The sequence below is a fragment of the Apodemus sylvaticus genome, chromosome 21 (assembly GCF_947179515.1).
Source record: "Apodemus sylvaticus chromosome 21, mApoSyl1.1, whole genome shotgun sequence".
Taxonomy (NCBI): domain Eukaryota; kingdom Metazoa; phylum Chordata; class Mammalia; order Rodentia; family Muridae; genus Apodemus; species Apodemus sylvaticus.
The window spans coordinates 10156896-10183765 of NC_067492.1; the positions used below are offsets into that span (position 1 = coordinate 10156896).

Below are 26870 nucleotides of genomic sequence, written 5' to 3' on the forward strand. Positions count from 1 at the left end.
TCAAAGGAGTTAAGGTTTCTGTTCCTGGGAACTTGGCTTTCTTCTCTGAAGGGCTATGGTTATCAGTCCTATGGCAGCTGAGTCTGAGGTTTCCTGTGTTCTTTTTGCCAGCATTATCTGATTTAGATCTCCGAGGACCTTGACTCTCTCCCCTTACACATAGCATGTAAGACGCTGTACTTTATAAACTCTTGCGTGGCGCAGGCGATCTCCTGGCTGCAGCTTTGCCTTCTCTATTCCTCATCCCTGGCCTTTTCCCTCAGCACCTCACACTCAGGGCCCTTGTTCCTGTGGGTTTGGGTTGAGCAGAGGATTAACCACCATCGTGCTTGGGCAAATGTAATCTTCCTACAGCCCAACCTTCCTCTTCGTCCGATGGAAACCTTTACAAGTGCTCTGTGTGAGTTACCTTTCTCCTCACTGGGACCAAAATACCTCCTAGAAACAACTCAGGGAAGGAGGGAGGGGCTTATTTCAGCTCACAGTTCAGGGGATATAGTTTACCAGTCAGTGCAACCCAGGGCTCAGCCTGAAGCAACAGCATTGAGGCACTGTTACAAGGGGTCAACCAGGAAGACGAGAGCTCTTGCTGGAAGCACAGATGAGGCATAATAACCCCCAAGGTCAGTCCCTCTCCTCAGCAACCTATTTCTTTTATATAGTTCCCACCTCCTCAAACAGTATCAACACCTGGGGACCAAGTACTCAAACACATGAGCCTGTACAGGACATTTGACATCCAAAGTAGGAGGGGAATAGCTTGCATTTGTGGTAGACCAGTTGGCCAATTTTGGTGCATTTAGTTTCAGAAAAGTGGCATCGATAGGAGGTTTTGCTTGTTGCCTGGTTTGCAAAATAGCAGAGCCTCTTTCAGCCTCTCCTTCAGCTAGCAGGCGAGCACCCAGACACCTTTAAACATTGGCTGGAACAGTTTTAGATGTGAGAGTTCCAACCACAAGGACACCAGCTAAAGATATTGGAGACAGGGCTGGAGAGATGGCTCAGCAGTTAAGAGCACTTACTACTCTTCCAGAGGTCCCAGCGACCACATGGCGGCTCACAACTATCCATAATGAGATCTGATGCCCTCTTCTGGAGTGTCTGAAGACAGCTACAGTGTACTTACATATAATAAATAAATAAACCTTAAAAAAAAAAGATGTTGGAGACAGACTTCCCTTGGAAGCTCACGGGTACTCGCGCAAGCGTGCTGGAGCAAAGCAGTCTTACCTGACAATAAGCTGAGGAGCGAGAGGAGCAGCAGCAGGCTGAGGCTGAGGGGCAGGGTCCCCGCCCCGTTGCAGTCCACTTTGGAGTTCTTGCAAGAGCACACCTGCACCCTGAGGTCTGTGATGTTCGTCATAGGTGGCTTCCCTGAATCCGTCACCATGATGGGCAGGTTGTAGTTCGCCTTGTTCAGATTCTGAAGAAGGCTCACGAGGGCGTGGGTGTCTGCAAGACAGGAAGTCCTTGTGAGAGAAGCCTTCACGTTTGGGGACCTTGGTGTGCACAGAAGTCACTGTGTGTAGGTAACTTTTAGTTATAAGTATGTCAGAATGAAATGTATTAACACTCAGTGGCAACAGGCTTCATGGGATGGATGTTTCAGAGATAATGTCTTCATTAGAACAGGTTCTGTAATTTGGTGCTGTAACAATGGACTCTAGACTTTCTTAAATAGAAATTCCTATGCTCAGCTGTACAATACAGTCTCATCCTCCACCACAGCCCCCTTTTATCACTGGTGCAAAAAGTGAACTCTGATAGCATTTGTAGCAGAAGTTCATCACTGAAGATAAGACAAAATCAGTTCACACTGGGGAGAAAGTGGGTAGGATACCAGGAATCAAAAGCACTTCATAATTAGTAAGGCCGGTGGTCAGTGGTGGGTCACATTTTCAAGTCTACCCACCCATGTGGAAAGACAGGGGCAGAGAGAGGTTGAGTGTGGCAGTCATCTTGAGAGAGGGGCACATGGCAATAGTATCGAAGTCAATGATGAAGACTGGGGCCACCATCAAGGCTGAGCTAAGTAGAAGGAAGTCTGTAGTGTGCAATGGAGAGAGCCCTGGATCTACTGCACTCCTGGGTGATCAAGAAAATGGAGTTGTTCAGTCTGACAAAGCAGGTTGAAACTCTTTGCCTAAAGCTACCGTGAAGAGCCTAAAGATGTCCAAGCTTGCTAGAGCATTAACCTGGTCTATCTATCTATCTATCTATCTATCTATCTATCTATCTATCTATCTATCTATATCTATCTATCATCCATCTATCCATCCACTTAACTACTATCATCTATCTATCTATCTATCTATCTATCTATCTATCTATCACCTATTATCTGTCAGTCTGTCTATTCTTGTGTTGTTTAAAGCAAAAAGGGAAGAGGAAGGACAAAGAGCTGGACACTCTGGTAGAAACACAAGGAGCACCACGTGGCCCAGGGAATGCTAGGGACACAGTAATCACTAGAGTGAGGACATGCTGTCTAAGGTGATGGAAAAAAGGAAGAAACAGAAGGCAGAGCAGCCATGCTTACACAGATACAGACACACAGACACACATACACACACAATGCACACACAGACACATACATAGTCATACACATATACACACTCATACACACATGGGCACACAGTCTCTCTCTCTCACACACACACACACACACACACACACACACACACACACCCCTCAAATCCCCTGTGGGAACCTATGGGAAGGAGAACAGAAGTTCAAACTGAATGAACCAAGGATGGCAATTTGCGATCGCTGACTTACTGTTGATTTTGGAGATCTTCCAGACTTTATCAGGGACGGTCTGTTTATGAATCTCGAATTTGAAGGGGTCGGTATTGGGGTGAAGGTCCTTGTCTGAAGCCCCCAGGATGACCACACTGAGATTTCTGGCATCATCGCAGACCTCGGCCACCGTTGGGTAAATGATGGGAGCGTTGTCATTAATGTCCTCCAGGGTTATCAGCAGAGTCCCGGTGCCAGTTGCAGGAGGGTTGCCTGTGGGAAAAGGAGGCACTCGTGAGCCACTGCTGTAGCAGGACGTTGGTCTACCAGGTCACTTTCTGGGACCCACACCTGATGTATGTTATACTCATTATCAAGTAACAGTTTCAACTGGTAGAAGATGACCCTTTTGTCTGTTCTGTCCTCACACCTGTGATCCTCCTGCCTCAGCTTCCTGGGTGCTGGTGTCACAGGCATGTGTGATATCAAGGCAAGTGCTTTACAACTGAGTCACATCTCCCCCCAAACCCTTGGGTTTTGGAGATAGGTCAGTCTGACCTCCAAGTAACAATCTTTCTGCCTTACCTTTCTGACTACTGCTATTAAAGACACATGCCACCAAACCCAGGTATTGAACTTGGGTCATCAGACTTGGCAGTAAGCGCCTTTAATATCTTAACCATCTCCCATGTCTACCACTAGGGGCTTTAAAAGGGAGTTGTGGGGCTGGAGAGATGGCTCTGTGGTTAAGAGCCTTAGCTACTCTTTCAAAAGACCCAGGTTCTATTCCAATCACCCACGTGGTAACTCAGGACTCATTAACTCCATTTCCAAGGGATCTGTCGCCCCCTGCTGGCTTGCATATGCACTGCAATACGTGATGGAAAGATTATATACAGGCAAACCAACCATATACATAAAGATCCATGCCGTTTTAAGAAGGGGGTGGTGGGACAACCTGACCTCACTCAGTGATAGACACCACACAGCTGTGTATACCTGACTCAGTGATAGACACCACACAGCTGTGTATACAGGAGAGTCTCCACAGTGCATTAGGAGGGACACAACATGGGTAGTTTGCACAGGGAAAACATCTTGGTGACGAGGCTCAGGTGAGGGCATCAGAGGACCAGCGAAGGCTGCCAAGGGAGCACCAGTCCAGCTGTTTGTGCTAATGGCCCCTCAGACTCAGTCCATTGTGCACAAGTACAGGGCTCAGGAGACATGCTGGAGCTGAGTTGGAAAGCTTTCTGGGAAATCGGCGAGCTACAGGTTGCCTGTAAGACTCCTGGAACTCAAAGACAGACGGCAGCTTTGGAGAGAACACGGGGAGCTGAACCACAAAGTAAGAAAACGATCTGGGAGGCTGAGGCAGGAGGATCATGATGTCAGTTAGGGGCCTTTTGCTCTGGTAAAACACCATGATCAAAATGAACATGGGGAGGAAGGGGTTAATTTTATCTTACAGTTCTAGTCCATCACTGAGGGAAGTCAGGTCTGGATCCTGGAGGCCATGGAGGGGAGGGGTGCTGCTCACTGGCTTGCTCCTCATGGCTTGCTCAGCCTGCTTTCTTATAGAACCCAGGACCACCAGCCCAGAGATGGACCCACCCACAAAGGGCTGGGCCCTCCCCCATCAATCATCAATCAATAAAAGACAATGCACCACAGGCTCACACGTAGGCCAATCCGATGGCAGCCTTCTCTCAGTTGAGGTTCCCTCCTCTCAGGTGACTACAGCCCGTGTCTAGTGTAGCCTGCACCCGGGTGAGTCTGAGACAGACCTGGGCTACAGGGGAGTCTTGCTTCAACTGTCTCCGTCCACAAGAAAAAGAAACCCAAATCAAAGTGAAACCCCGCATCCACCATAAGTAAGGAGAAGCTATGGGGTTGTGCGGGGAGGACGTTCCAGACATGTCTTGCTTTGTCCTGTTTTGTTTTCCATTAACGAGGAAGAAATCAGCTTGAGGGAGATGAAGCGGGAGCAGTGGACATAGAGAGCCTTCCCTGGTCTGCTGGGAACTGAAATGTGTCAGCACCCAACGGCAGATGCAGAACGAACATCTGGACAAACAGACACGGAATAGGAATGCGTGTGATTAATCACCAGGGCGGGCTCTTCCTCCCGGGGGTTGGGGGGGCGGGGCGGGCGCATCACCAACTTTTGTTAGAACAACAACTTCAAAGAAACAGCAGAATTACTTCACAGCCAGTTCTTCACTGTCAGCTTTAGCCATTTGGCTAAACTTCTTTGTTGAAAAATTATTTTCCTCGTTTTATTGAACTAATTGAATATCTCAGAAGAATCCATTACATATATTTTTTCCTCCCGCTCTGAATGTATTATGAAGTAAAGTCGTTTGGATAGAATGGATGAGAAGACATTACGGGTGTTTGAAATATGGCCAGAAGAATCGGCCTCTCATGAACTTAATTACAGGACTGTCTTCAATTTCCCATGTGTTATTGCCCAGCCAGCTGGCGATGTCTTTTTCTAAGTCAGTAGGAAGAGCTTGTTACTTTGGGTGAGAAGAAAACGCTGGGTGAGCCAAAATCCCTCTGAGCCAAGAATCCTGGACCAGAAAGAGCTGACCACGCGGGATAGACGAGGATTGACCCAGACTTGGGCAGCTCTCATGGAGGAAGCCAGTGGTTACTTACGTTCTCAGGAAAGGTTTGACAAATCCCAGCCCTGAATGTGGGGTGGGGCGTGGCTGGGTGTGTAGGGGCTTCTGGATTGGTTGAGTCGGAAACTGGAAGGACCCCTGACATGTGAACCACTCTGGTCCCTTCTTTGGTGGTAGGAGACCTGGTGAAAGCGACTGACCCTCATTCCAGAGGCACAAGGCTGCTTTCAACGCGGAGCACAGTAGACACACGGAGGGAGGGCTCTGCAGAGGCTGTAAGTGCCCAGCAGAGAGGCCAGCATGGGCTCCCTGGGAACTGGTGAGTTCAGGTCTCTTCTGTATACGACGTCTCCTATTGATAAGCTTTTGTCTTGTACATTTAAATGTGATTAACCCAAAAACTAATTAAGTAATTAGCGTTTTGTCCTTTCGAGGTCTTACTATGTATTCCAGGTCGGCGTGGAACTTACCACCCAGTTCAAGCTGGCCTTGAACTCGTGATCTTCCTGCCTTGGCCTGAGTACTGGACTTACAGGCATGCACACCATGTCCGGCTTTATCCTATACTTTCTTTGTCAGAATTTTCTTTCTTTCTTTCTTTCTTTCTTTCTTTCTTTCTTTCTTTCTTTCTTTCTTTCTTTTTTTTTTTTTTAAAAAAAAAAAACAGAATGTCATATCCAATAAGGAATCAAACAAACATCTGTAAATGGAGATTTGGGCTTATCATTATTTTTCCAAGTGTTTCCTTTTATTTATGTGTTCATGTGTGTGGATATGTGCACATGCGTAGAGGTGCCAGCAGCAGCCAGAAGAGGGCATCGGAACCCCTGGACTGGAGTTACAGGCTGTCGAGTCTCCGTGTTGGTGCTGGGACCTGGGCTCCTGTCCCCTGAAGGACCAGCCGGTGCTCTCGGGTTCTGAGACATCTCAGCAGCTGCTCTTTATCCTTCTTAGCCTTTCTGTTTTATTACTCTGAGTTATTCTTTAATGGTGTTACAGTTATCACTAAACCTGCCACTTTGTGCCCAGCCCAGTGACACTGAGAACATTCACCGTTACGTAATTGACCCCTGTGTCATTTGAACTTCCTTCCCTTTCTGCACCGAACCTGAATCAGCAATTGAACGGTTGACCCACCAGATCCCTTCCAGATCCTGGGAGCCCCACCCCACTTTCTGCCTTTATGAGCCTGAATATTCTGGGCCCCTCGAGCAAACCATCTCATTATTATTTATTTTATTTTTACTTGTGCGTATGTGCGTTTCTGGATGTGAGTGTATGCATATGTGAAGGCAATGCCCATGGAAGCCAGAAGAGGGCAGCAGATTTCCTGAAGCTGGAGTCAGGGGCGCTTTGGAGTGGCCTGATATGCGTGCTGGGAATTGAAGTCTGGCTCTCTTCAGAGCAACACACACTCTCAACTGTTGGGTCACCACCTCTCCAGTATCCAAATCTCTACCTCCACTCCCCGCCAAACAATCGTAGTATTTTAAGTCATTCTAGACATAGTTGGGGTTTTTAGCTTCCCGTCTAACTGAACCGACAACACGTAGGGACACAGACTGTGACAGTATTCTCCCCATGGCTGGGCAGCATGCAGCGTGGGGACCGGTGCCAAGGCCAGGCCTAGTGATTCTCATGGGTCATGAGCTGACACCTCTACTATTACTCTCCACCAGATGGAGTTGCTTAGCAACGGGGATAGCTCTCAAGCTGTCTACACATCCCCTAGAAGTAACAGCAGGATGTGAATTGTACACAGGGCCAGTGTTTGCTTAGAAAGCCCAGAGACACAGGAACCAGATCTCGTTTCCCTGGGATAACGGGCATGTGCCACTATGTCTGGGGCTATCTTTACTTTCTATGTTAGACCATCCTCTGCCACAGCGCGCCATCTCCAAGTGGCACAGGCTGGTAGCTAACCACCCATCAGCACAGAGACGACAGTCAGCACAGGTGGGACCACCCCTGCTGCTCAGAGGAAGCAGCCGGAAACCCTGAGGACACGAGAACCTAACAGCAGCCTGGGACAGGAGTCTTCCGATTCCCGCCTGCACCCAGAGTTGATCGGGGCCACAGAGCTACATACCCAAAAACAACCACAAGAGAGCGGGTCTCACAGGAGTACCTACATACCTGTGTACACAGAGAGAACTGGTCTCCCAGGAGCACAGATACAGAGACTTGTGTGACAGACAAGCCACCGTCAGAGACAGCAACACCAGCTAACACCAGAGATAACCAGATGGCAAAAGGCAAAAGCAAGAACATTATCAATAGAAACCGAGGCAACATGGCACCATCTGAACCAAGTTCTTCCACAACAGAAAGTTCTGGATAGTACAGATTTTTACAGGATTTAATTTCAGGTACGGAATCAAACAAAAATCTCTGAGCCGTGATTTGGGGAAACTAATCCCTAAGAAAGAAGCCTTTTCTTCAGCAGAGGGGACAGACAGAAGCTGGAGAAGTGAGAAGCAGGCATGGGTTCCCTCCCCCCTTCCTTCCTCTATCTCTCTTCTTCCTCACCTTCCTTTATGAGAAGGCCTTTCTCAGCACAGCTGGTTTTGAACTCACTACATAGCCAAGCCTAGCCTGGACCTGCTGCCCCCACCTCCCAGGATCTGGGATTCTAGGAGGGTATCACCATGCCCAGCAAGTCTGTCTTTTTCTCTTCGGTAATGGGGATGGAACCCAAGGCTCCCTTTGTTCTAGGTAAATGCATCACTACTGAGATACAGCACCAGCTTGCTAAACAAAACAAAACAAAATGCCATTTTTTAAATTCATAATTTTAGCCAAAAGGGGTATTTCTCACTTCCCAAACACCAGGCTTTTTTTTCCTGGTAGGTTTTATTACCCAGGGACATGTGTAAGCCTTATACCCAGCTGATGATACACAGAACTGAAAACATAGCATGATCCTAATTTTAAAATGTATACATGGCTGGAGAAAGATCAGAAGGGAATATATTAAAACCCAAGCGGCGATTATCTCCCCAGGTAATGAACATTAAAATAATACCTTCCTCTGCTTCTAATTTTCTTTATAATAACCATGAGGGCTATAATAACCAGAAAGGAAATGTTAGATTCACAAGTTACACAGGAATTAAAAGTAGTTTCTTTTCAATTCTGCACTGCTCCCTTTTCTCTCAGCCTTCACTGGTTTTGACAACAAATTGATTTTCTAGTAAATTCGCAGTCATGTAACCAGCACCATGCTCTGATTCTAGAGCACTTTCATTGTCCCCAAGAAGAGACCCTAGTGCTAACTTTCTAGTAACCCGCTGCTGACCCTGGGCAATCGCCAGCCTACTTTCTATCGTTATGACCCATTCCAGACATTTCACATAAATTAAATATGCAGTATGCAATCTTAAATCCCCTAGCCATGCTGATCTAGAAAATTCCTCAACGAGACACCTTCCAGGTGATCCTAGATCATCGTGTCAGACTGACAAAGCTAACCACCATAGTTGTGTTGGGATTGTAAGCACACACCTCCATGCCTGGCTTCTTTTTTTCATGGGTGTTGGGGATCGCAAGCACTCTTCAACTGAGCCATCCCCCGGCCCCCGACTTCTGTTTCATTACGACAACCGACAACCTAGCAGGCCAGCAGCATTGGCTTCACGAGGCAGGCGGGAAAACAGGCAGAGACCTTGAGTGTCATGGCTACAGTGGTACTAAAGTGAGGGGCTGGCACAGCCTGGGAGGGGAGAGCTAACTCAGCGCAGCTCCGGTCACTCCTCCCCCATCACCCGATCTCAAGAGTCATTTTACCAAGTCATTTTCTCGGTGACAAAACTGTACCCAGCAATTCCAACCTGATTGATACTTCTCTGTACTCTGGCAGCTCCAAGGCTGATGGCGGGGGCTGAAGTTCGCTCTTCTCCCCCACTTCCAATGGCAGCCGCAGTAAGGGGCGCTGAGCTGGCTTAGTTGGGATGCCATGGTAACAGATGACCTGGCTTTATCCACACTGGCATCCTTTAAGCAGCGTCAACCTGAGCAATCTTCATCACCCCAACATGGTTTCAGACTCGGGCTGATCGAAAAGGAAGCGACGGCAGATGGAGGTCTGTTTTGAAGTTCCCGTTCCCTCTGACCCAGGGTTTGGGCTGTTGTTCAGTGGCCCAGAAACCACTCCACTCCATGGCTCAGCCGTCTGTCACACAAAGGACTGAGGGGAAGGACTGGGGTGGGACGTAGCTTAGCCAATGAGAAACCAGTATCTCCGTCAAGTGCACTTAGTGTACAGCGGTGAGGCACACCTGTGTTGGTTTGTTGTGTTGGTAACTGCTTTAGTTAGGATCACTATTGCTATGATGAAACACCATGACCAAAGCCGGAGAGGAAAAGCTCACACTGTTATCATCAAAGGAAGCCAGAGCAGGAACTCAAACATGTCAGGATCCCAGAGGCAGGAGATGGTGCAGAGGCATGGAGGGGTGCTGCTCACTGGCTTGCTCCTCATGGCTTGCTCAGCCTGCTTTCTTATAGCACCCATGACCACCAGCCCAGGGATGGCACCACCCACAATGGGCTAGGCCCTCCCCTACTGATCACGAATTAAGTCAGTGCCTTATGCTGGACCTTATGGAGGCATTTCCTCAACTGAGTCTCCCTTCTCTCAGATGAATACAGATCGTGTCAAGTTGGTATAAACCTAGCCAGCATAGTGTCCCACACCACATTTCTCATGGCCGGGCGGAAACGTAATTTATACAAGTTGCTGGGTCATGAGGCATGCTCCTGAAGTTAGTATTCTCTCAGATAGAAACCGATGGACATTTTTGATGACCACGGGAAGACTCCAGAGGTGACGAAAGCTTCCTGTTTCATAGCGCCCGCCATTTGGAAGACCTTAGTGGGATCATTATCTTTCCACGTCCTCCACACAGCACTGGTGTGAAGCAGGGACGTTTGGCTCTACTAGAGCCTAATGCTGCTTCAGGATCCTCGCTCTGGGGCCAGAGAGATGGACCTGTTGGTGAAGCACTTGCCACACGAGTGTGAGGACCTCGGGCCATGTCCCCTGGGCTATGTGAAAAGCCAGGCATGCGGTGCACACCTCTGTCCTCAGCCTAGGGGAAAGGAGAGGCAGCATGATCTTGGGGCAGGTGAGCTAGTTAGTTCTGCTGACTGGTGAGATCCAGATCCAGTGAGGGACTCTGTCTTAAGAATATGAGGTGGAAGGGCTAAACCTTGGCAATTTCCAAACAGCAGGTGTGACAGGTGTGGCTCCCAGGGAGGAAGTAGGGCACCAGCCTGTACAGGACCTGGTACTCCAGGGCGCAGCAACCAGTCATGGACACTCCAGTGGGAGTCTAGATCTCTCTTGAGAAACTGCTCATGGAGTTCTTGGTCCACAGAAGACCCTGGGGCTAACACCAGACCTTCTTAGAGGTGACCTGAGCAGCATGTCCATCAGCCCAGGACTCAGCCCACTGTGACTGCTTTGGCCTGTCACTCACACATTTCCCTGCAGGACTGCATTTGATTCATTCCTGAGTGCTCTCTCCGTCCGGCTCAGTACCTTCCTCCACGGTTACTGTTCATCCCTTCCTAAGTCCTGGCAATAAATCCTGTGCTTGTGGAAGTCTTTCCCCAGCGTTTCTGTTCTCTGAAGGCACCATCTTAATCTTTTCAGAAAGTCTGGATCATATGAGGCAAGTAACAATGTTCACCTCTGAAGACGAAACACTTGCCAACAGCAAAACAAAAGCACATCAGTCATGTGGAAATGTTTTGCTTAGGTGATCTGAAACTCATTAAAATAGGTAACAGGCTGCAGAGGTGGCTGAGTAGGGCATGCTGGCACTCTTCCAGAGGACCTGAGTTCAGTTGCTACCACGTATGCCAGGAGGCTCACAACAGCTCCAAGGAGTCTGGCGTCCTCTGCTAGCCACCATAGGTATCTGCACTCATGTGCACAGACCACCCCCACCTTCCCACATGTACAGATAATTAAAAATAATTCCTAAAATAGATAGCAGTTTAAGAAAAAGGCATACTTTTCTCCTCAAATCATCTCTCCCCTCAGCATTATCCACAGTGTAGAGAAGCAGGATGTGGGGGGACTATCTGTGGCGCTCTGAGGCTAGCAGCCCAAAGGTCGGCTTCTGGGGCTGGTTGGTGCTTTTATTTAACTCCGTTCAGACTCTACAGGTCTAGCTAAGACAGACTTAAAGGAAAACACCCTAGTTCTGCTCTGGAGACGCAGAGCTGTGTGGACTGTGCTACATTAGACTGCAAAGGGCAAGCTCCTCTTTCTGTTTTCTTTGCTGAAACATCCCGATCCTTTTCTGCAGAACAGGCTCGTCAGAAGGGCCATCCCTCCGTGGAGCATGTGGTGCTGAGGAAGAGGGTAAGGTGGTGCTCAGAGAAGGTGTGAGCGGTCACGGCACCCCGGTGACTAGGTCTTTGCTCCATCTGTCACCATGGGCTGCTCCCCGTCTTCTCACGCCTGTGCACATTTGCATGTGTGTGTGTGTACACGTGTGTGTGGGCCCACGGCTGCTCTCAGGAGCCTTCCTCGTTAACCCTTCTACCTTAGTCTCTGAGGCAGGGGCTCTCGTCCAAACCCAGAACCCCCTGATATGGCAGGTCTCCCTCGCTAGCCAGCTTGCTCAGGGATCCCGTCTCTGCCTTCAAAGGTGGGATTACAGGCAGCTCAGCCTCCCCACTGGGCTTTTACATGGACTCTGGGGATCCAAACTCCAATCCAATTGATTGGCAGCAAGCACAGTCCCCATTTGGCTACCTCCCCAGCCCGTCTCGTGCATTTTTAAAAACTCCCACTGAGCCAGAATTTTTAAAAACTCCCACTGAGCTCACGTGTTGTAAACATAAGCTGGAAGGGTGGGCACGGGCCACGCCGTCTGCAGGGTGGTGCCACTAGGCTCACCTGCCTGCCATTCTGATCTACACTGGACAAGCAGCACGTGATGCCTTTTCGTTTGTTTTTTTGAGACAGGGCTTCTTTGTGTGGCTCTGGCTGTCCTGGACTCTCTTTGTAGACTAGGCTAGCCTCAAACTCACAGAGATGGTCTGTTTCCAGAGTGCCAGAGGCATGCACCACTATGCCCGATGCATGACCATTTTTTAAAATGCAATCTTTCACCCAGTGCTGTCTTTGACAGTCTCATTCTGTTTCTCAGAGTAGGTGTGGGTCACTCACTGTTTTTATACACTCGTCTGTGTGAATGAGAAATGTATTTTTATACTTTACTAGATGTGTGGAAAAATCCTCTATCTTTTCAGGATGTGTGTGTGTGTCACACATGTATATATGTGTTGGACATGTGTGTGCATGTATGTGCACATGCTACGGTGGCCTGTAGGTCAGAGGGAGACTGCAGGAGCTTCTCTTCTTGCACCACTTGGGTTCTGGTACAGAACTCAGGTCCGGCTTGGCGGCAACAGCCTTTTCTGTAGCACTGATCTATCTTTCTTTGTGGTTAGTATTTTGTATCATGTTTTTTTTCTTTTAAAAAGTTCTCTGATTACAGTAAAGACATGGATTTACAGTTTTATAAACGATATTCTATTCCACTAGTGCTTAGAGTTAATTCCTGTCTGTGGCTTAAGCCGGTGAGGGGATTTAACTCAACATAGGCCCCACTTTCTCACCCCATGGCTGTCTTTGTTGCCCATATTATAATCAGGGACACAGTATTTGTGGCTGATCTGATTTGAGTCTGAAGTAATCCCCGTAGCTCCCATGTTTTATGCCCATGCACTGTGTCTTGGAAGATGGTGCAGACTCTGGGACATGGGGCCTATCGGGTTGAAACAGGTCACCAGGACCATACCGCTCGCTTTAGGCTGTGGCCTGCATCTCTGGCTTCCTGAGCTGCGATGTGTGAAAAGCTGTTGTGATGTGGTTCTGACACTATGGGGAAGCCATGCCACCTGCCACGCCTTCTCCACCATGCTGGGCTGCATGGTTGAAACAGGTCACTAAGACCATACCTCTCACTTTAGGCTGTAGTCTGCATCTCTGGCTTCCTGAGCTGCGCTGTGTGAAAAGCTGTTGTGATGTGGTTCTGACTCTATGGGGAAGCCATGCTACCTGCCACGCCTTCTCCACCATGCTGGGCTGCATGCTCTGGACCCTCAAGTCCACATAAGCTGCCCCTCCCCTAAACTGCTTCTGCCAGGCAATCTGATAAAAAAAAAAAAAAAAGCAAAAGTCACACAATGCTCCGGGTCTGTGGTTGCGCTGGACATTATTTCACAAACCAGTTTATTTCTTTGTGCAAATATCACACAGTTTCAATCTCTACCGTTTACCAATAGGTCTGGAGGCACACAGCACAAGGCTTCCAGTTTATTCTCTGGATCAGCTTGGCGATTTCTAGTCCTCATGTTCCCATACACACTCTGCAGTCAGAATATATCGATTTTGCCACCTCCCAGAAACTGGGATTTTGTTCAGCAATGTGTTTTAGTTCCTCGGTCAGTTTGGAAATAACTGACGTTTCAATAGTCCCAAATCACTCAGTCCATAAACATGGTATACCTCCCCGCTCATGCGGATGGAAGGCCGGGCCTCAGAGTAGCTGCATCTCCCAGCAAGCCACTACTCAGCTGCTCTGGAAGCCAGTTGGCAGCAAGCGAAGCACAGACTTTACCGCGACACTGTTCTCAGAGACCAGCACAATCCCTGCTAAAACAGAAAATAAACTTTCCCAGGGTCTGCCTTCCTTATGTGAGCCTGTGGGCACCTCGGCATCTCTAACACTAGGTGGCGCTCTGCAACCAGTTTTGTGCCTACTTCTAGGACTAGGTGGGGGAGGAGGGTGTTGGGGGGTAGAGGGGGGAGGGGAAGGGAGAGGGAGAACAGTAGCTGTCCATTGCTTAGTAAGTCACCCCCAGTAAACCCTTCTAATCCATCATGATGGGCTTAAATGTGCCATTCTTTGGGTCGTTGTAGTTCTGGCCTGGTGGCAAATGTTAACTACAGCTTTACCCACAAGGCCACACCACCGCTAGCTTCACAGAAAGCTCTTAGGTTTTTCATTGTAGCTTCAGCGTAGAGAACTTGGACATCTTTCTTTACATTTATATCTCGCTTGGCTTTCTATGACCTCTGAATCTCTTAACAATTCCATTTCCCACCAGGCACAGTGTGGTACATAATCAGGAGGCAGAGACAGGCGGATTTATATACATAGTGACACCTGGTCTCAAGAAATAAAAATTCTACCTTCCAACACTTGCCTGTACTATGATAACTTTGTTAAATCCACTAACACTCTTGGCAATAAAGAGTTTATTTCTTTTAATCCCCAGGCCTGATAATCTGATTTTTCCCCCCTGTTGCTCTGAAGAAGACAGGTCTCAGGGTAACGCTCTTGTATTTCACTGCTGAGCAAAGTGTCGGCCGAAGTAGGGGCAGTGCCTGGGAGCTAGTTTGCTAAATGCATGTAAGTGTATGCTATATATATATTTAAATCATGAATCAATAGGCAACCCTTTTCCCCTTCTTCCCCCTCCCCGCTCCTTCCCTCCATCCTCCCTCTCCTCCTCCCTCCCTAGCCCCCTTGCTTTCCCTACCCCACACCTGGGTGTATTACCTATGGGAGCCAGAAGAGGGCGCTGGATTCCCCTAGAGCAGATTACAGGTGGGTGTGTGCCACCTTACCCTGGTGCTGGCAACCAGTCCGGGGTCCTCTGCAAGGTCCCAAGAGCTCTAACTGCTGAGCCATCTTTCTAGCCCCTAATATGTAACCATCTGCAATGCCCGTGTTAGGGTGATTTTTATCATCTCCGTTGGGCTCACTACTATTTTCAGGATTTTAAAATTTAAGCTTGCGAGGCTGGTTTGTGATTTTAATTTTTTGTAAGATTTTGCCACGTTTTAGATAAAACACGATCTTGTAAAAACAGTTGCTAAGCGTCCCTTCTTTCTCCTTTCTGAAAGAGTTTTCTGTGTGATTGGTATTCTTCCGTCTCTAATGTTTGAAAACACGAAGCAGCCATCTGTGCCTGAAGCTTGCTTAGTTGGAAGAATTTCAACGAAGATTTTTTTCATAAATATTGGGGTATTTAAGATGATTTGATTTCTTCTTAGGTCATTTAAGTGTTTAAATGACATCTTTGTCCATTTGTTCGCGTGTGTATAAGTGCGGAAGCCGTGCTCCCTGGCTCCCATGCCCTCTCTCAAGACTGATCCCAAGCACCACCCCCAGTGGCTCGTGTGAGGTATTTCATCACAGAAATGAGAAACGTAACCAAGGCTATTTTCAGTTTTGCCTGTGGGGAAGGAAAGCTGGGCTTTGCCAGTGCTGAGCCGGGCCTTCGAAGCTATGCTCCATTTCCTTCCCAGACTGCTTTGAACATTTCTCCAAGATCAATCTTCATCGGTTTGAACGTGTCCTGGGATGTGTTTCCTTCAAGTTCATCTGTGGTTTGATGAACTTCATGTCTTCCATCCGCTTGGGGAAGTGCCTGATCGCATCTTCCACAGCTGCCTTGCCCGACATCACATCCTGTCCTGTGACTCCAGTTTGGATGAGAAGTGTCCTAAAAGGAGTTTGAACACGTGGTCTCCAGATGGTGGCGCTGTTTTGGGAGGTTGTTGGAACCTTTCAAAGGTGGACTCTAGCTATAGGATGTGAGTCTTGGGGGTGGGAGTGTCCTATGTTGCCCACCACCATGCCTGCTCCGCCATGATGGACCACACCCTGTCAGACAAATTCCCCACTAACTTGCTTCTTGTCCGGTTTGTGTGAGCGTGATTAAAGAATTAATGAATACAACCCACTAACATCTCATGTGCCCCAATTCTTCACTCTCTGTGCGTCATTTTGGGCATTTTTCGGATCACATATCACAAATTCTGGTTCTGCTGTTAAATCTACGCTGGGAGGAGTGGAGCTCAGGAGGTTGGTGCATCTCAGATCTGGAACGGCCCTTGATTATTTATTACAGATCCCAGGCTTTGGGTGAGGGTCCTTTCTTTCTGTCCAGTCCTTGAACATGCTGTCTCAGATATCTGGAGCCTCACAAGTCTGCTTCTCCCTTTGACTATCAGTTAGACATTCAGCCTTCTCTGCAGGCCCAGGGATGTTATAGATCGTGGTTCTCAGCCTTCCCAATGCTGGGGGGGCTTTTAATACAGTTCCTTATGTTATAGTGACCCCTTAAACCATAAAGTTGTTGATGTTGCTACTTTGTAACTGTAATTTTACTACTGTTATGGATTGTAATGTATCTGTGTTTTCTGGTTGTCTCAGGTGACCCCATGAAAGAGTTGTTTGACCCCTGAAGGAATCTTGGCTCCCTGGTTGAGAACTGCTGTTTTAGATTATGAGTTGAAGGTCATCATATAGGAGCGAAGTGGTTGTTTCCTGCTGTGAACTTTTCCCAGACACCTTGAGGTCCTGCCTCCTCTGCAGGCTTGTGGGTGAGGCTGGGCCACGGTGAGGCTGGGCTTCAAGGATAACCAGTCATGGTCGGATCTGGCGAGCCTCAGGCTGCTCCGCTTCTGAAGGCTGCAGGAGACACAGCTCTTCTGGACCTGGAAGAGCAGCCCATCTCTCTGGTCAGCTTAGCTCCCTGGCACCTTCAGGTGTTGTGAATGAGAACTTAGTTGGAGTCCTCTTGTTGGTCTCTTATTTCCTGTGAGACCGTGGGAGGTTTGGATGCTGGCTGGAGAGAAAGCTCAGTGGTTAAGAGCGCTTGCTGCTCTCTTGAAGCGGGGGAGTGGTCCACAGTGCGGTTTTGTTCACAGCACCCACATCGGGAGTCTCATTTCATGGAATCCAGCACCCTTTTCTGGCCTCTGTCGGTATCCCCACATGTGTGCACATCCACATTCAATCCTGTGTGCAGACACTTAAATGAAAAATTTGAAATGTGCAGAAAAGGAAAAGCCTCTTAGTTTGCAATGTGTCCCTCCCCTCTCTGTCTCCACCTGCCTCTCACAAGTGTTTCTCTTTTTTCCCTCTCTCTCCTGGAGGAGGGAGGATGGGGAAAGGGAGTAGGGGTAGGGGTGGGGGTGGGGGTGGGGGTAGGGGTAGGGCTAGGGCTAGGGGATTCTCTAACCTAGAATTGGATCCACAAGTCCTTTCGCTCTCTTAGGACCAGCTTTCTCTCGCTGTGTTTTTAACTCCGATGATTTTACAGCGAAGATTGTGGGTATTGCTGGAACGTTCTAGATTTGCAGCTACATCTAACCTGGCACCTCTTGCAGCCCTGCATTTTATCTCTGAGTTTGGGCACATATTCCGGAGTAACTCTCAGTCTGCAGAAAATCAACTTTGGAGATTTAGCTTTCCGGGCATTAAATGACAAAAATCCTCAGCCTTTCCTCCCTTCAAATAGCCGACTTTGTAGCAAATTAATAAACACAAGTCCTCGCTTTGGATAGAGCTGAGACACCTGTTGGCGTGGGATAAATTGGTTTTCCCCAGATAAACCTAATACCCAGAGATAAGTCTCCAGCAAGCGTCAAGGCGGCCTTGGCTCGCAACTCCCTCTGATGGACAAGGCCTTTGCTGGGTGGGTCCTTCTTGCTCTAACTCGGGGGCTCAGTGCAATATGACCATCTCTTACAACAGTCCTGTGTGGCAATTAATCCCAACCTGTTTTCTGCTCATGGGACATTTCCATCCTCTGGAGACATCTGTCACAGTAGAGTTTGAATTTCCTTATCTGATGATAGTGGTAAGAGAGTGGGGCAAGGGTCCGCCTAGGCTGGCTTTCTCCGGTGCGGGAGAATCAGCCTTGGCTCCGTTCTTTACGCAAACACTGAACTCAGCCCCGTGTGGGGGCTGTTAACACTGAGAGGCTCTTAAGTTTCATTGGGGGATCGGGAGAATTCCTCTTCTCACATCGATGCTCTAAGCAGGAATAAACCTCTTTGGTTTACATGGAAACTGAGTCACAGAGCGCAACAGGCCCCACAGGCACCCTCTGTGCAGCACACCTTGAGAAAACAACGGAGACCACTCACTCCGCGTCTGCACAAACATGAGATTTATAGGACACCCTTAGAAACCAGACAGCTAGTGAGAACCACAGCAAAACTCAGCCTCATAGACAATGCCAGCAATGTGAAGGATGGAAAGAGCCAAAGGTAAGAAACTGATGGCCCCGAGGAGTCTTTCTACCTTTTAGGTGGTGCTGGGGACTGGATGCAGCACTGTGCTACACTTTCAACCTGAAAATATGCTGGTCTGGATATTAAATTCTTAAAAATTATATTTGAATGTATGTCTGCATGCCCATATATGTGCTTTCCTGTATATGTGTATGTGTTTGTACATGTATGTGTGCATGTGTATGTGTTTGATTGTGCATGTGTGCATATATGGGTATGCATGTGTGACAGGGCACATGTGTGGAAGTCAGATAACTTGCAGAAGTTGTTTTCTCCTCCTACTATGTGGCCTAGGTTTGAACTCAGGTCCCCAGGCTTGGCAGCAAGCACCATTACCCACCAAGTCATCTCACCAGCCTCTGGGTACTTAAAAAAATCCAGAAGTCAAAACATCTTTAACATGGGGAGAGGTGGTCCAGTGGTCAAGAGCACTTGCTACTCTTGTAAAGGTCATGGGTTCAGTTCCCAGCGCCCACATGGTGGCTTGCAATCGCCCATAGCTCTACTTCCAGGGGATCTGACACTTTCTTCTGACCTCTGCAGGAATTAGGCATGCATGTGGTGCACAGAGATGCATGTAGGCAAAACACATCAAATAAATAAATCTGAAACGAAATTAAAATCAGCGTGTATTAATTGCACAGGATAATGGGTGTCATTGATGTTCAGATGTTTGCATTCAGTTCAGAGCCTGGAATTGTGGTGTCACTGTCACCCCTGTTTATGTAGCATGTGATGCAGGCTGTGCTGACTGTCCCTTCCGAAATGCCAGCATTTTGTGAGACATCATGCAGTATTTATCTCAAAGCCAGATGGGACTAGTCTTCTGGCATAAGCTCCTTGTCTGTTAAAAGGCATCGTTCCTGGTCTCTAGGCTAGGAACCCTCTGCTGTCTTTCTCTGTTTTAAGATTTATACCCTTTGTCAGTTTGTCTAGCTTAGAACCCCGACTTCCCTCGTGTTCACATTCTTTTAAGATGTAATGGATGCTGCACTTTGATGGTTAGTTTGGACTGTCGACTCGACATAGCCTACAGGAGGAGCCTTTCAGTTGGGGGACTGTCTAGATCAGGTTGGTCTGTGGGCACCTTTGTCTGTCTTGATCGTTCATTGAGTGGAGAGACTCAGCCCACTGTGGGCAGCACCATTCCCTAGGCAGGGTGCTGAGCTGCGGAAGAGTGGAGAAAGCTGGCTGGCAAGCAAGTGTGTGTGCATCTATTTCTCTCTGCTCTTGACCCTTGATGTGACTAGCTGCTTCCTAGCTCTGCCACTGTGGCATTCCTGCTGGGATGGACTACAACTTGGGATTAGAAACTGAATAAACCCTCATCCAACCAACCTTACATCTTAGCATTGAGAATTATCTTTCTACAGAAGTTCTGGAAGCTGAAAGAATCAAGTCTAAGTTTAGCATCCCAAAGCTGGCCTCAGGACCCCATGCGCAGTGAGTGACCCCCATGCATAGCCTTGGGCCCCCGAGCCAGGACTTCATGATGGTTGCGTGGTCTACACTGCAGGCCCTGGGTTCCCACCTGGTAACAGTCTGGTGCTTGCTCAGTTCCTCTCTCATCTTTGTGCACGTGTAGACTGACTCACGACCCAACTCCCAGACTCCTTGTCTCCAGGGCTACTAGAGTGTTCTTCTCTACGGCAGCCCACTCATCGTTAAGTTTTGCTATCCCCCCTTATGACATTCTTTATCTCAGGATGGAGAAGGGGATTTTCTGGGCTTATTCAACAGGTCTGATCCTTAATAGGTCAGCCAGTTTACCTGACTAAGTCATGAACTCTCCAGACACAAGGACCTCTCTCGCGGTGTCTGCTCTGGTTCTTACTGTCTTGGTGGATGACAAGCTGTCTTGGTGTCTTGATAGTTCACGAGCAGGTTCAGCCCAGAAATGCCACCTCAAGAACTCAGGGTCTTTTGACAACTTGAGATACTTTGTCTCTGTCATTTAATTTATTATTAGTGTATGTGTTTATGGACGAAGGCGTGTGCATAGCTTGGCCCAGGTGTGGAGGTCGGAGGACAGCTTGAAGAAGCTGGTTTTCTTCTATCAGATGAGCCCCAGGCTGTCAGGCTTGGTGGCAAGCACCTTTATCCACAGAGTCATCCCCCTGCCTATCATCTGCGATGCTTTGAAGCTATGACCTTCCCAGAGCCATCCAACGGACCTCGTCATAGCCTCTAACAACAGAGGCAGCCTGGCCTCTCCTCTTCTCCCTGTTTCTCTCCCAGCTCTGATGTTGCAGGTGAGACTCAAGGGCTGACTTCATCCTGCCTGTTGTGTGCCACCAATGGCTCCTCATGAATTGAAGCTGGGTTGGAGGTCCTTAATTCACATCTTGCCGAGTACCATTAGGCATATATAGGCATATAAAACCCATGAAGTCTTGGCCTAGGAACACTCAATACCCACTCTTTAACTCGGAACAGCTTGCTTGACAAAGATCAGAGATACTTTGTGTGTATTTGATACAATAGACATTTCAGTTTAGCCTCAACCCTGATTCCTGCCGCTGGAGTAGATCTTGAACTAGGAGCACTGATCCAGCCTGCACTGGTTTCACATGTGTTCACAGTCAGACAAATTGGATCCTCCGAGGGAACTTTTAGGGGAAACCCTAGATTTATTGCCTCCTGCGTTTGCACGCTTGGCTGTGCATATAATTACGATCAGAGGCATCATGGGAAAGGACAATGGCTGTTAATAAAGTCTCATATAAACCAAGCCTGCCATTTAAAACAAAACTACCCATGGTCTACCCCTGAACCAATCCTTTCTCCTTCTGAACCCTCAAAAGGAAGACGGAAGTGTAACACACTGCTCAGGAGTAACTATTGCCCAGAGCCTGTGGCTCCATTGCCTCTGGCCTGCACCTTTGCTTCTGAATAAATCTCTCACTGTTCTGCCATCTGCACACACTTCTTCAGATCTTAGAGCAAGACCCAAAGAACTTGGAAACACACAGCCTGACAGAGACCCTGGGGACAGTTCATGGCAGACCCTGCCAGCTCTGCACTCTCGATCTCTGTGACATTTCCAAATCTCATTCCTTCTCATCCATTTCGGTGACTGGCGCAAACCACCGCGTGTCTCCTAAGGACTCTCCCTGTGTCTGCCAATGCCACACAGTCTGATCTCCAAAGAACAGAGAGTGCCTGAGGTGCCACACACTCTGCTCACATGTGTGTTTCAGGAGACAGGTTCTAGCTCACTCACTGCCTCATCCCCAGCATCCAGCATGGAGCGTGGCAGCGGATACTGAATTCTCAGCTTTTGAAGGACTGAGACTCCCTGCCTTTGGCAGTGTCACCGACCTGATGAATGTGCGAGTAGTAATGGTTTATCTGTTCCCATTTGCTTCCTCCTCTTCAAGGAACATCCCACCCCTGATTCAGAAGAAACACACAAACACACCAGAAAGTGACACACAGACACCCTGAGAGTCCTTCTTAAGTGACTCACCACTGTCGATGGCCAGGAACTGGGCAGTGTACACACTGTTGTGGACGAATGGCGACTCCCGGTCCAACACAGCTGTGGTGTCCACGGTTCCATTGATGGGGTTGATACTCAGCCAGCCCGCTGGGTCCTTGTAAACAGAGTACCTGAGGGGGAAAATATCCCAAACATCAGATTGCATCCCAATTAGAGCGAAGAGGTGTCCTGAGCGTAGAGCCCGGCTCTTAGGCTCAGTGCCAGGTCACGCTTAACCCTCATTCCTTTCCGTTGCTCATTTGTTAGGCTGCCCTGATCATGCTCTGTGCTGTACAGGTGACAGGCAAGCCTCCTTTCCTGCTAGCGACGGCCTCCCACGAGGAGGCTTTTATGGAAGCCAAAGTCACTTGAAAAAAAACCAAGCCAGAGTGGCGATACGTGTTTGTAATCCCAGTTCTAGGGACACTGTGACAGGAGGATCCCTGGGACTCAAAAGCCAGACAGCCTAGCCTAATTGTGAGACCCTGGACAGTGGGACACAATGTCTCAAAGAAGAAGGTGAATGGTATCTGAGGAACAGCACCCAAGGTGCATCTCTGGTATTGTCCTTCCTGTGACAGCATCGGGGTTCAGCTCCCATTTTAATAATAACCATATATATGAGAGCAGCTTCCTGTGTCATACCTTACACGGCACGGCACAGTCCTACCAATATAGCGTCTGCCAGCCTGCACACCAAGCTGGCTGGCCCAGAGATATCAGCTCCCTTCCCTGATATGGAAACCAAGGTGTGGTCTAGAGGACATGTATCTGTGCGGAGTCCAGCAGGGCAAAGCTCTTGGCTGTGAGGTGGGGATTTCTAATGGCAGGGTCTGTGCATCTGAAGAAGCCCCTACAAGTCTCAGGATCCATGCAGGGCACCCGAGGGTGCTGTGGCTTTTAGGCCGCCATGCATCTTTGCATGTGATGTTCTGAAACTATCCCAGTCTGCAGAGCCCTAGGAACAGTGCTCTCACAGTGGTGGCAGTGCTGGGATGGATGGAGAGACTGCTTCAGACCACTGCAGTTCTCACACACCCCTGTTTTATGGATCACTTTAGAGTTCCATAAAATCAAGAGACTTAACCATGAGAACACAATGCCTTTAACACTAGCCTTTCGCCCAATAGCAATTCACACTCTGGTTTGCCAAAACTCTGCCAGTTTTCATTTTTTCTTTTTAATTTTTTATTGGATATTTTCTTTATTTACATTTCAAATGTTATCCCCTTTCTCCATTTCCCTCCAGGAAGCCCATCCCATCCTCTTTCCCTTTGCTTCTATGGGGGTGCTCCACCACCCACCACCCACTCCCACATTCCCCTACATTGGAGCATCGAGCTTTCATAGGACCAAGGGCCTCTCCTCCCATTGATGCCCAACAAGGCCATCCTCTACTACATATGTGGCTGGAGCCATGTGTACTTTTTGGTTTATAGTTTAGTCCCTGGGAGCTCTGAGAGGTCTGGGTGGTTGATATTGTTGTTCTTCCAATGGGGATGCAAACCCCTTTAGCTCCTTCAGTCCTTTCTCTAACTCTACCATTGGGGACCCCGTGCTGTTTTTCAAGACCCACTCCAATAGCTTCTCTCAGAAACCCCATGTGACATCTTTGTGGTCCTTGCTGGCTGTGGCCTGGTGTGGGCTGTGTGGATCAGCCATCCTGGCCATTGTCTAAGCTCTCTGGTGTGAGGATGAGGTCAAAGTTGAGTAGACTAAGCAAGGAATCTGTATCTATGCTCAGTTCTGGGCTACACTTGCAGAGTAACACACTTCTGTCTCTGATTCACCATAACCCTTCAAAACTGCATTATCCTTGTTCTTAAGATGCAGCAAACATGGGGCTGGAGAGATGGCTCAGCGGGTAAGAGCACCGACTGCTCTTCCAAAGGTCATGAGTTCAAATCCCAGCATCCACATGGTGGCTCACAACTATCCGTAAAGAGATCTGACACCCTATTCTGGTGTCTGAAGACAGCTACAGTGTACTTACATATAATAAATAAATAAATATTATAAAAAAAGATGCAGCAAACAAAAACTAAAGCAACCCGATAAAGGTAGCTCAGCTAAGACACAGTAGAGATTGAGTTCAATGCTGGCACATTGGACTCCAGGGGCTGGACTTTACCCAGCAAGATGGCTATTCCTCATGGCCAAGGCTAGGTACTGTCCCTAGAGCCAAGTGCGGTCCCCAGTGAACAACAAACAGTCAGATTGAACACAGAGAGCTGTGTACATTGGACAAGCACTCTCCCACTGAACTTCCTCCCAGCTCTCAGCGTTTGGAACAGGGTTTTACTCTGTAGAGCGCGCTGGCCTTGAACTCACAAATTCCATCTTGGCTTTCCAAGTGCTGGGACTGGAGGTGTTCCAGTGTGCTGGTTGCATCTTTTCTCTTTCAGTGGAACTCACCGTGCAGTGGGAGAATACAAAGAAAGCTGGCATCTGCCTCTCATTTTACAGGCGACAGGTTCACGGTGAATCCAGGAATGACTTGTGGTTCAATAGATTCAAAATAATGAGTATTTTAAATGGACTGTATTTTATTCCCACACGACGCAACGCAGTTCAGAACATAAATAAAAACCAGATTGAGGGACCCAGCTTTTCAGGCTGGTGTCCAGTAGTGCTGTTGTTTCTCTCCATGCCATTTACCGTTGGCTTCGAAGCTGCGATTCCGCAGTGAATTCACAGGTTGCCTTGCTGTCTCCTATTCAGAGGCATTGACATCAGTGCATGGCGTCATTATCTCAGAAGTGACAGGGTCACAGAGCTCCCAGCATTAGTAGCCTGAGATGCCCTGGGTCTGAGGGATGACGTTGTAGTGTTCTTCTATCTTAATAAGTAACCAAGTGGAGCATGGGTGGGGCAACACACTCCTTCACCGGGGAAGAAGAGAACCTGTGACTTTGAGGTCAGCTTTGTCTACAAAGGGAGTTCCAGGCCAGTCAGGATGGTACAGTGATGCCTTGTCTCAAAAAGAAAAGTAACTGGATAGGGTCTAGGGAGATGGCTCAGCCGGTAAGAGCACCCATTGTTCTTACGGAGGACTCAAGTTTGTTTTCCATCACCCACATCAGGTGGCTCACATAACCCCATCTTCAGAGGCTCTCATTCCTATGGTATAGGCATCTACACTCGTGTGTGTGTGTGTGTGTGTGTGTGTGTGTGTGTGTGTGTGAATGAGCACACATACATGTACACATACATATACACATATGTGCACACAAACATACATGCATAATTAAAAGTAACAACAATAAGTATTAAAAATAAGCAGCCAGGCAGGGCTGGACATGATTCAGTTGGCAAAACACTTGCTGCACAAGCATGAGGAGCTGAGCTCAGGTTCCCAGCAGGGCAGGGGGAGATATGGAGAAAGGAAAACCCCTGGGGCTTCCTATTCAGCCTAGCAGGACCGGAGAGCCCCAGGCTCAGAAAGAGACCCAGTATTAAGAGGAATAAGCTAAAGGGCTCTTAAATAAAGGAAGATAACCCATGTCGACCTTTGTTATCAACATACATGTATATACACATGCATGGTCACACTTACACATACGTGTATACTTACACATCATACATACTGTACTGGCTGGTTTTGTGTGTCAACTTGACATAGGCTGTATTTATCACAGAGAAAGGATCTTCAGTTGGGGAAGTGCCTCCAGGAGATCCAGCTGTGGGGCATTTTCTCAATTAGTGATCAAGAGGGGAGGGCCCCTTGTGGGTGGTGCCATCCCTGGGCTGGTGGTCTTGGGTTCTATAAGAAAGCAAGCTGAGCAAGCCAGGGGAAGCAAGCCAGTAAAGAACATCCCTCCATGGCCTCTGCATCAGCTCCTGCTTCCTGACCTGCTTGAGTTCCAGTCCTGACCTCCTTTGCTGATGAACAGCAATGTGGAAGTGTAAGCTGAATAAACCCTTTCCTCCCCAACTTGCTTCTTGGTCATGATGTTTGTGTAGGAATAGAAATCCTGACTAAGATACACACCTACACATACATGTACACATACACTTATACCTACACACATACAGCTACACCTACACATTACATGCATACCTACACATTACATGCATACCTACACATACATGCATACCTAGAAATACATGTATATCTACACATACATGCATACCTAGAAATACATGCATACCTAGAAATACATGTATATCTACATCCCTCCCACAATCAGCTGTCCATACCTATTTGCATACTTACACACACACACACACACACACACACACATACAGAGAGAGAGAGAGAGAGAGAGAGAGAGCACACAACCAGTTGTCCATACTTATTGACCTGTTTACTGAGGTCATCTGAGTTTGTTTTTCTGTGCTCACCTCTTTTAATTGCTGTCTCTTCCATGACACCTTGAGCATGTATGTGTACATCACATGTCTTCACTTGCTGCTTTTGGTCAGAACACACCTAATGGACACGGAGGCCAAGGGCTACTCCACTGCTACACACTGCCAAGTCCCACACTTGTGCCAGCTCACGCCACCCACACGATCCAAACTGACAGCTGGGGAGTGGCAGGACTTCCTCCCTGCCCCACAGGGGACCTCAGCTCAAGGCCACCTGCCAACAGGCTCTTCCACGGCACAGCTCTTGAGTACTTTTGTTAAATCAGCCCTTTTGAGCCAACTGGCCAGACACACTATGTAAATTTCTGACATTTTCAAAGCTGTCCTTTTAATAAACCTTTCAGTATGAAAATACCAGCCCTGCAAAGTGTTTTCTGTGCTTCTGGACCCGAAAAACGCATATGCCTTATTAAATTGAAATTTCCGGGCAATTTATCTGTAATGTGAACTTTGCTTGTTACAGGAGTTAAAAAAAAGAAAGGAAGAATCAAATTAGGAACAGAGCTCATTTTGGTATGTAATGTGGCCTCTC

At 48.1% G+C, this 26870-nt stretch overlaps 1 protein-coding gene across 1 annotated transcript in view; it reads right to left on the bottom strand.

Moving 5' to 3' along the window:
- Cdh13 (cadherin 13) overlaps positions 1-26870 on the bottom strand; it is a 1029145-nt gene that overhangs the window by 7280 nt on the left and 994995 nt on the right. The window contains exons 11-13 of the mRNA XM_052167056.1: positions 21956-22098; positions 2779-3012; positions 1231-1452 (exon numbers count right to left, since the gene is read on the bottom strand). Of these exons, the coding sequence (XP_052023016.1) occupies positions 1231-1452; positions 2779-3012; positions 21956-22098 (599 nt within the window). The remainder of the gene's footprint in view (positions 1-1230; positions 1453-2778; positions 3013-21955; positions 22099-26870) is intronic.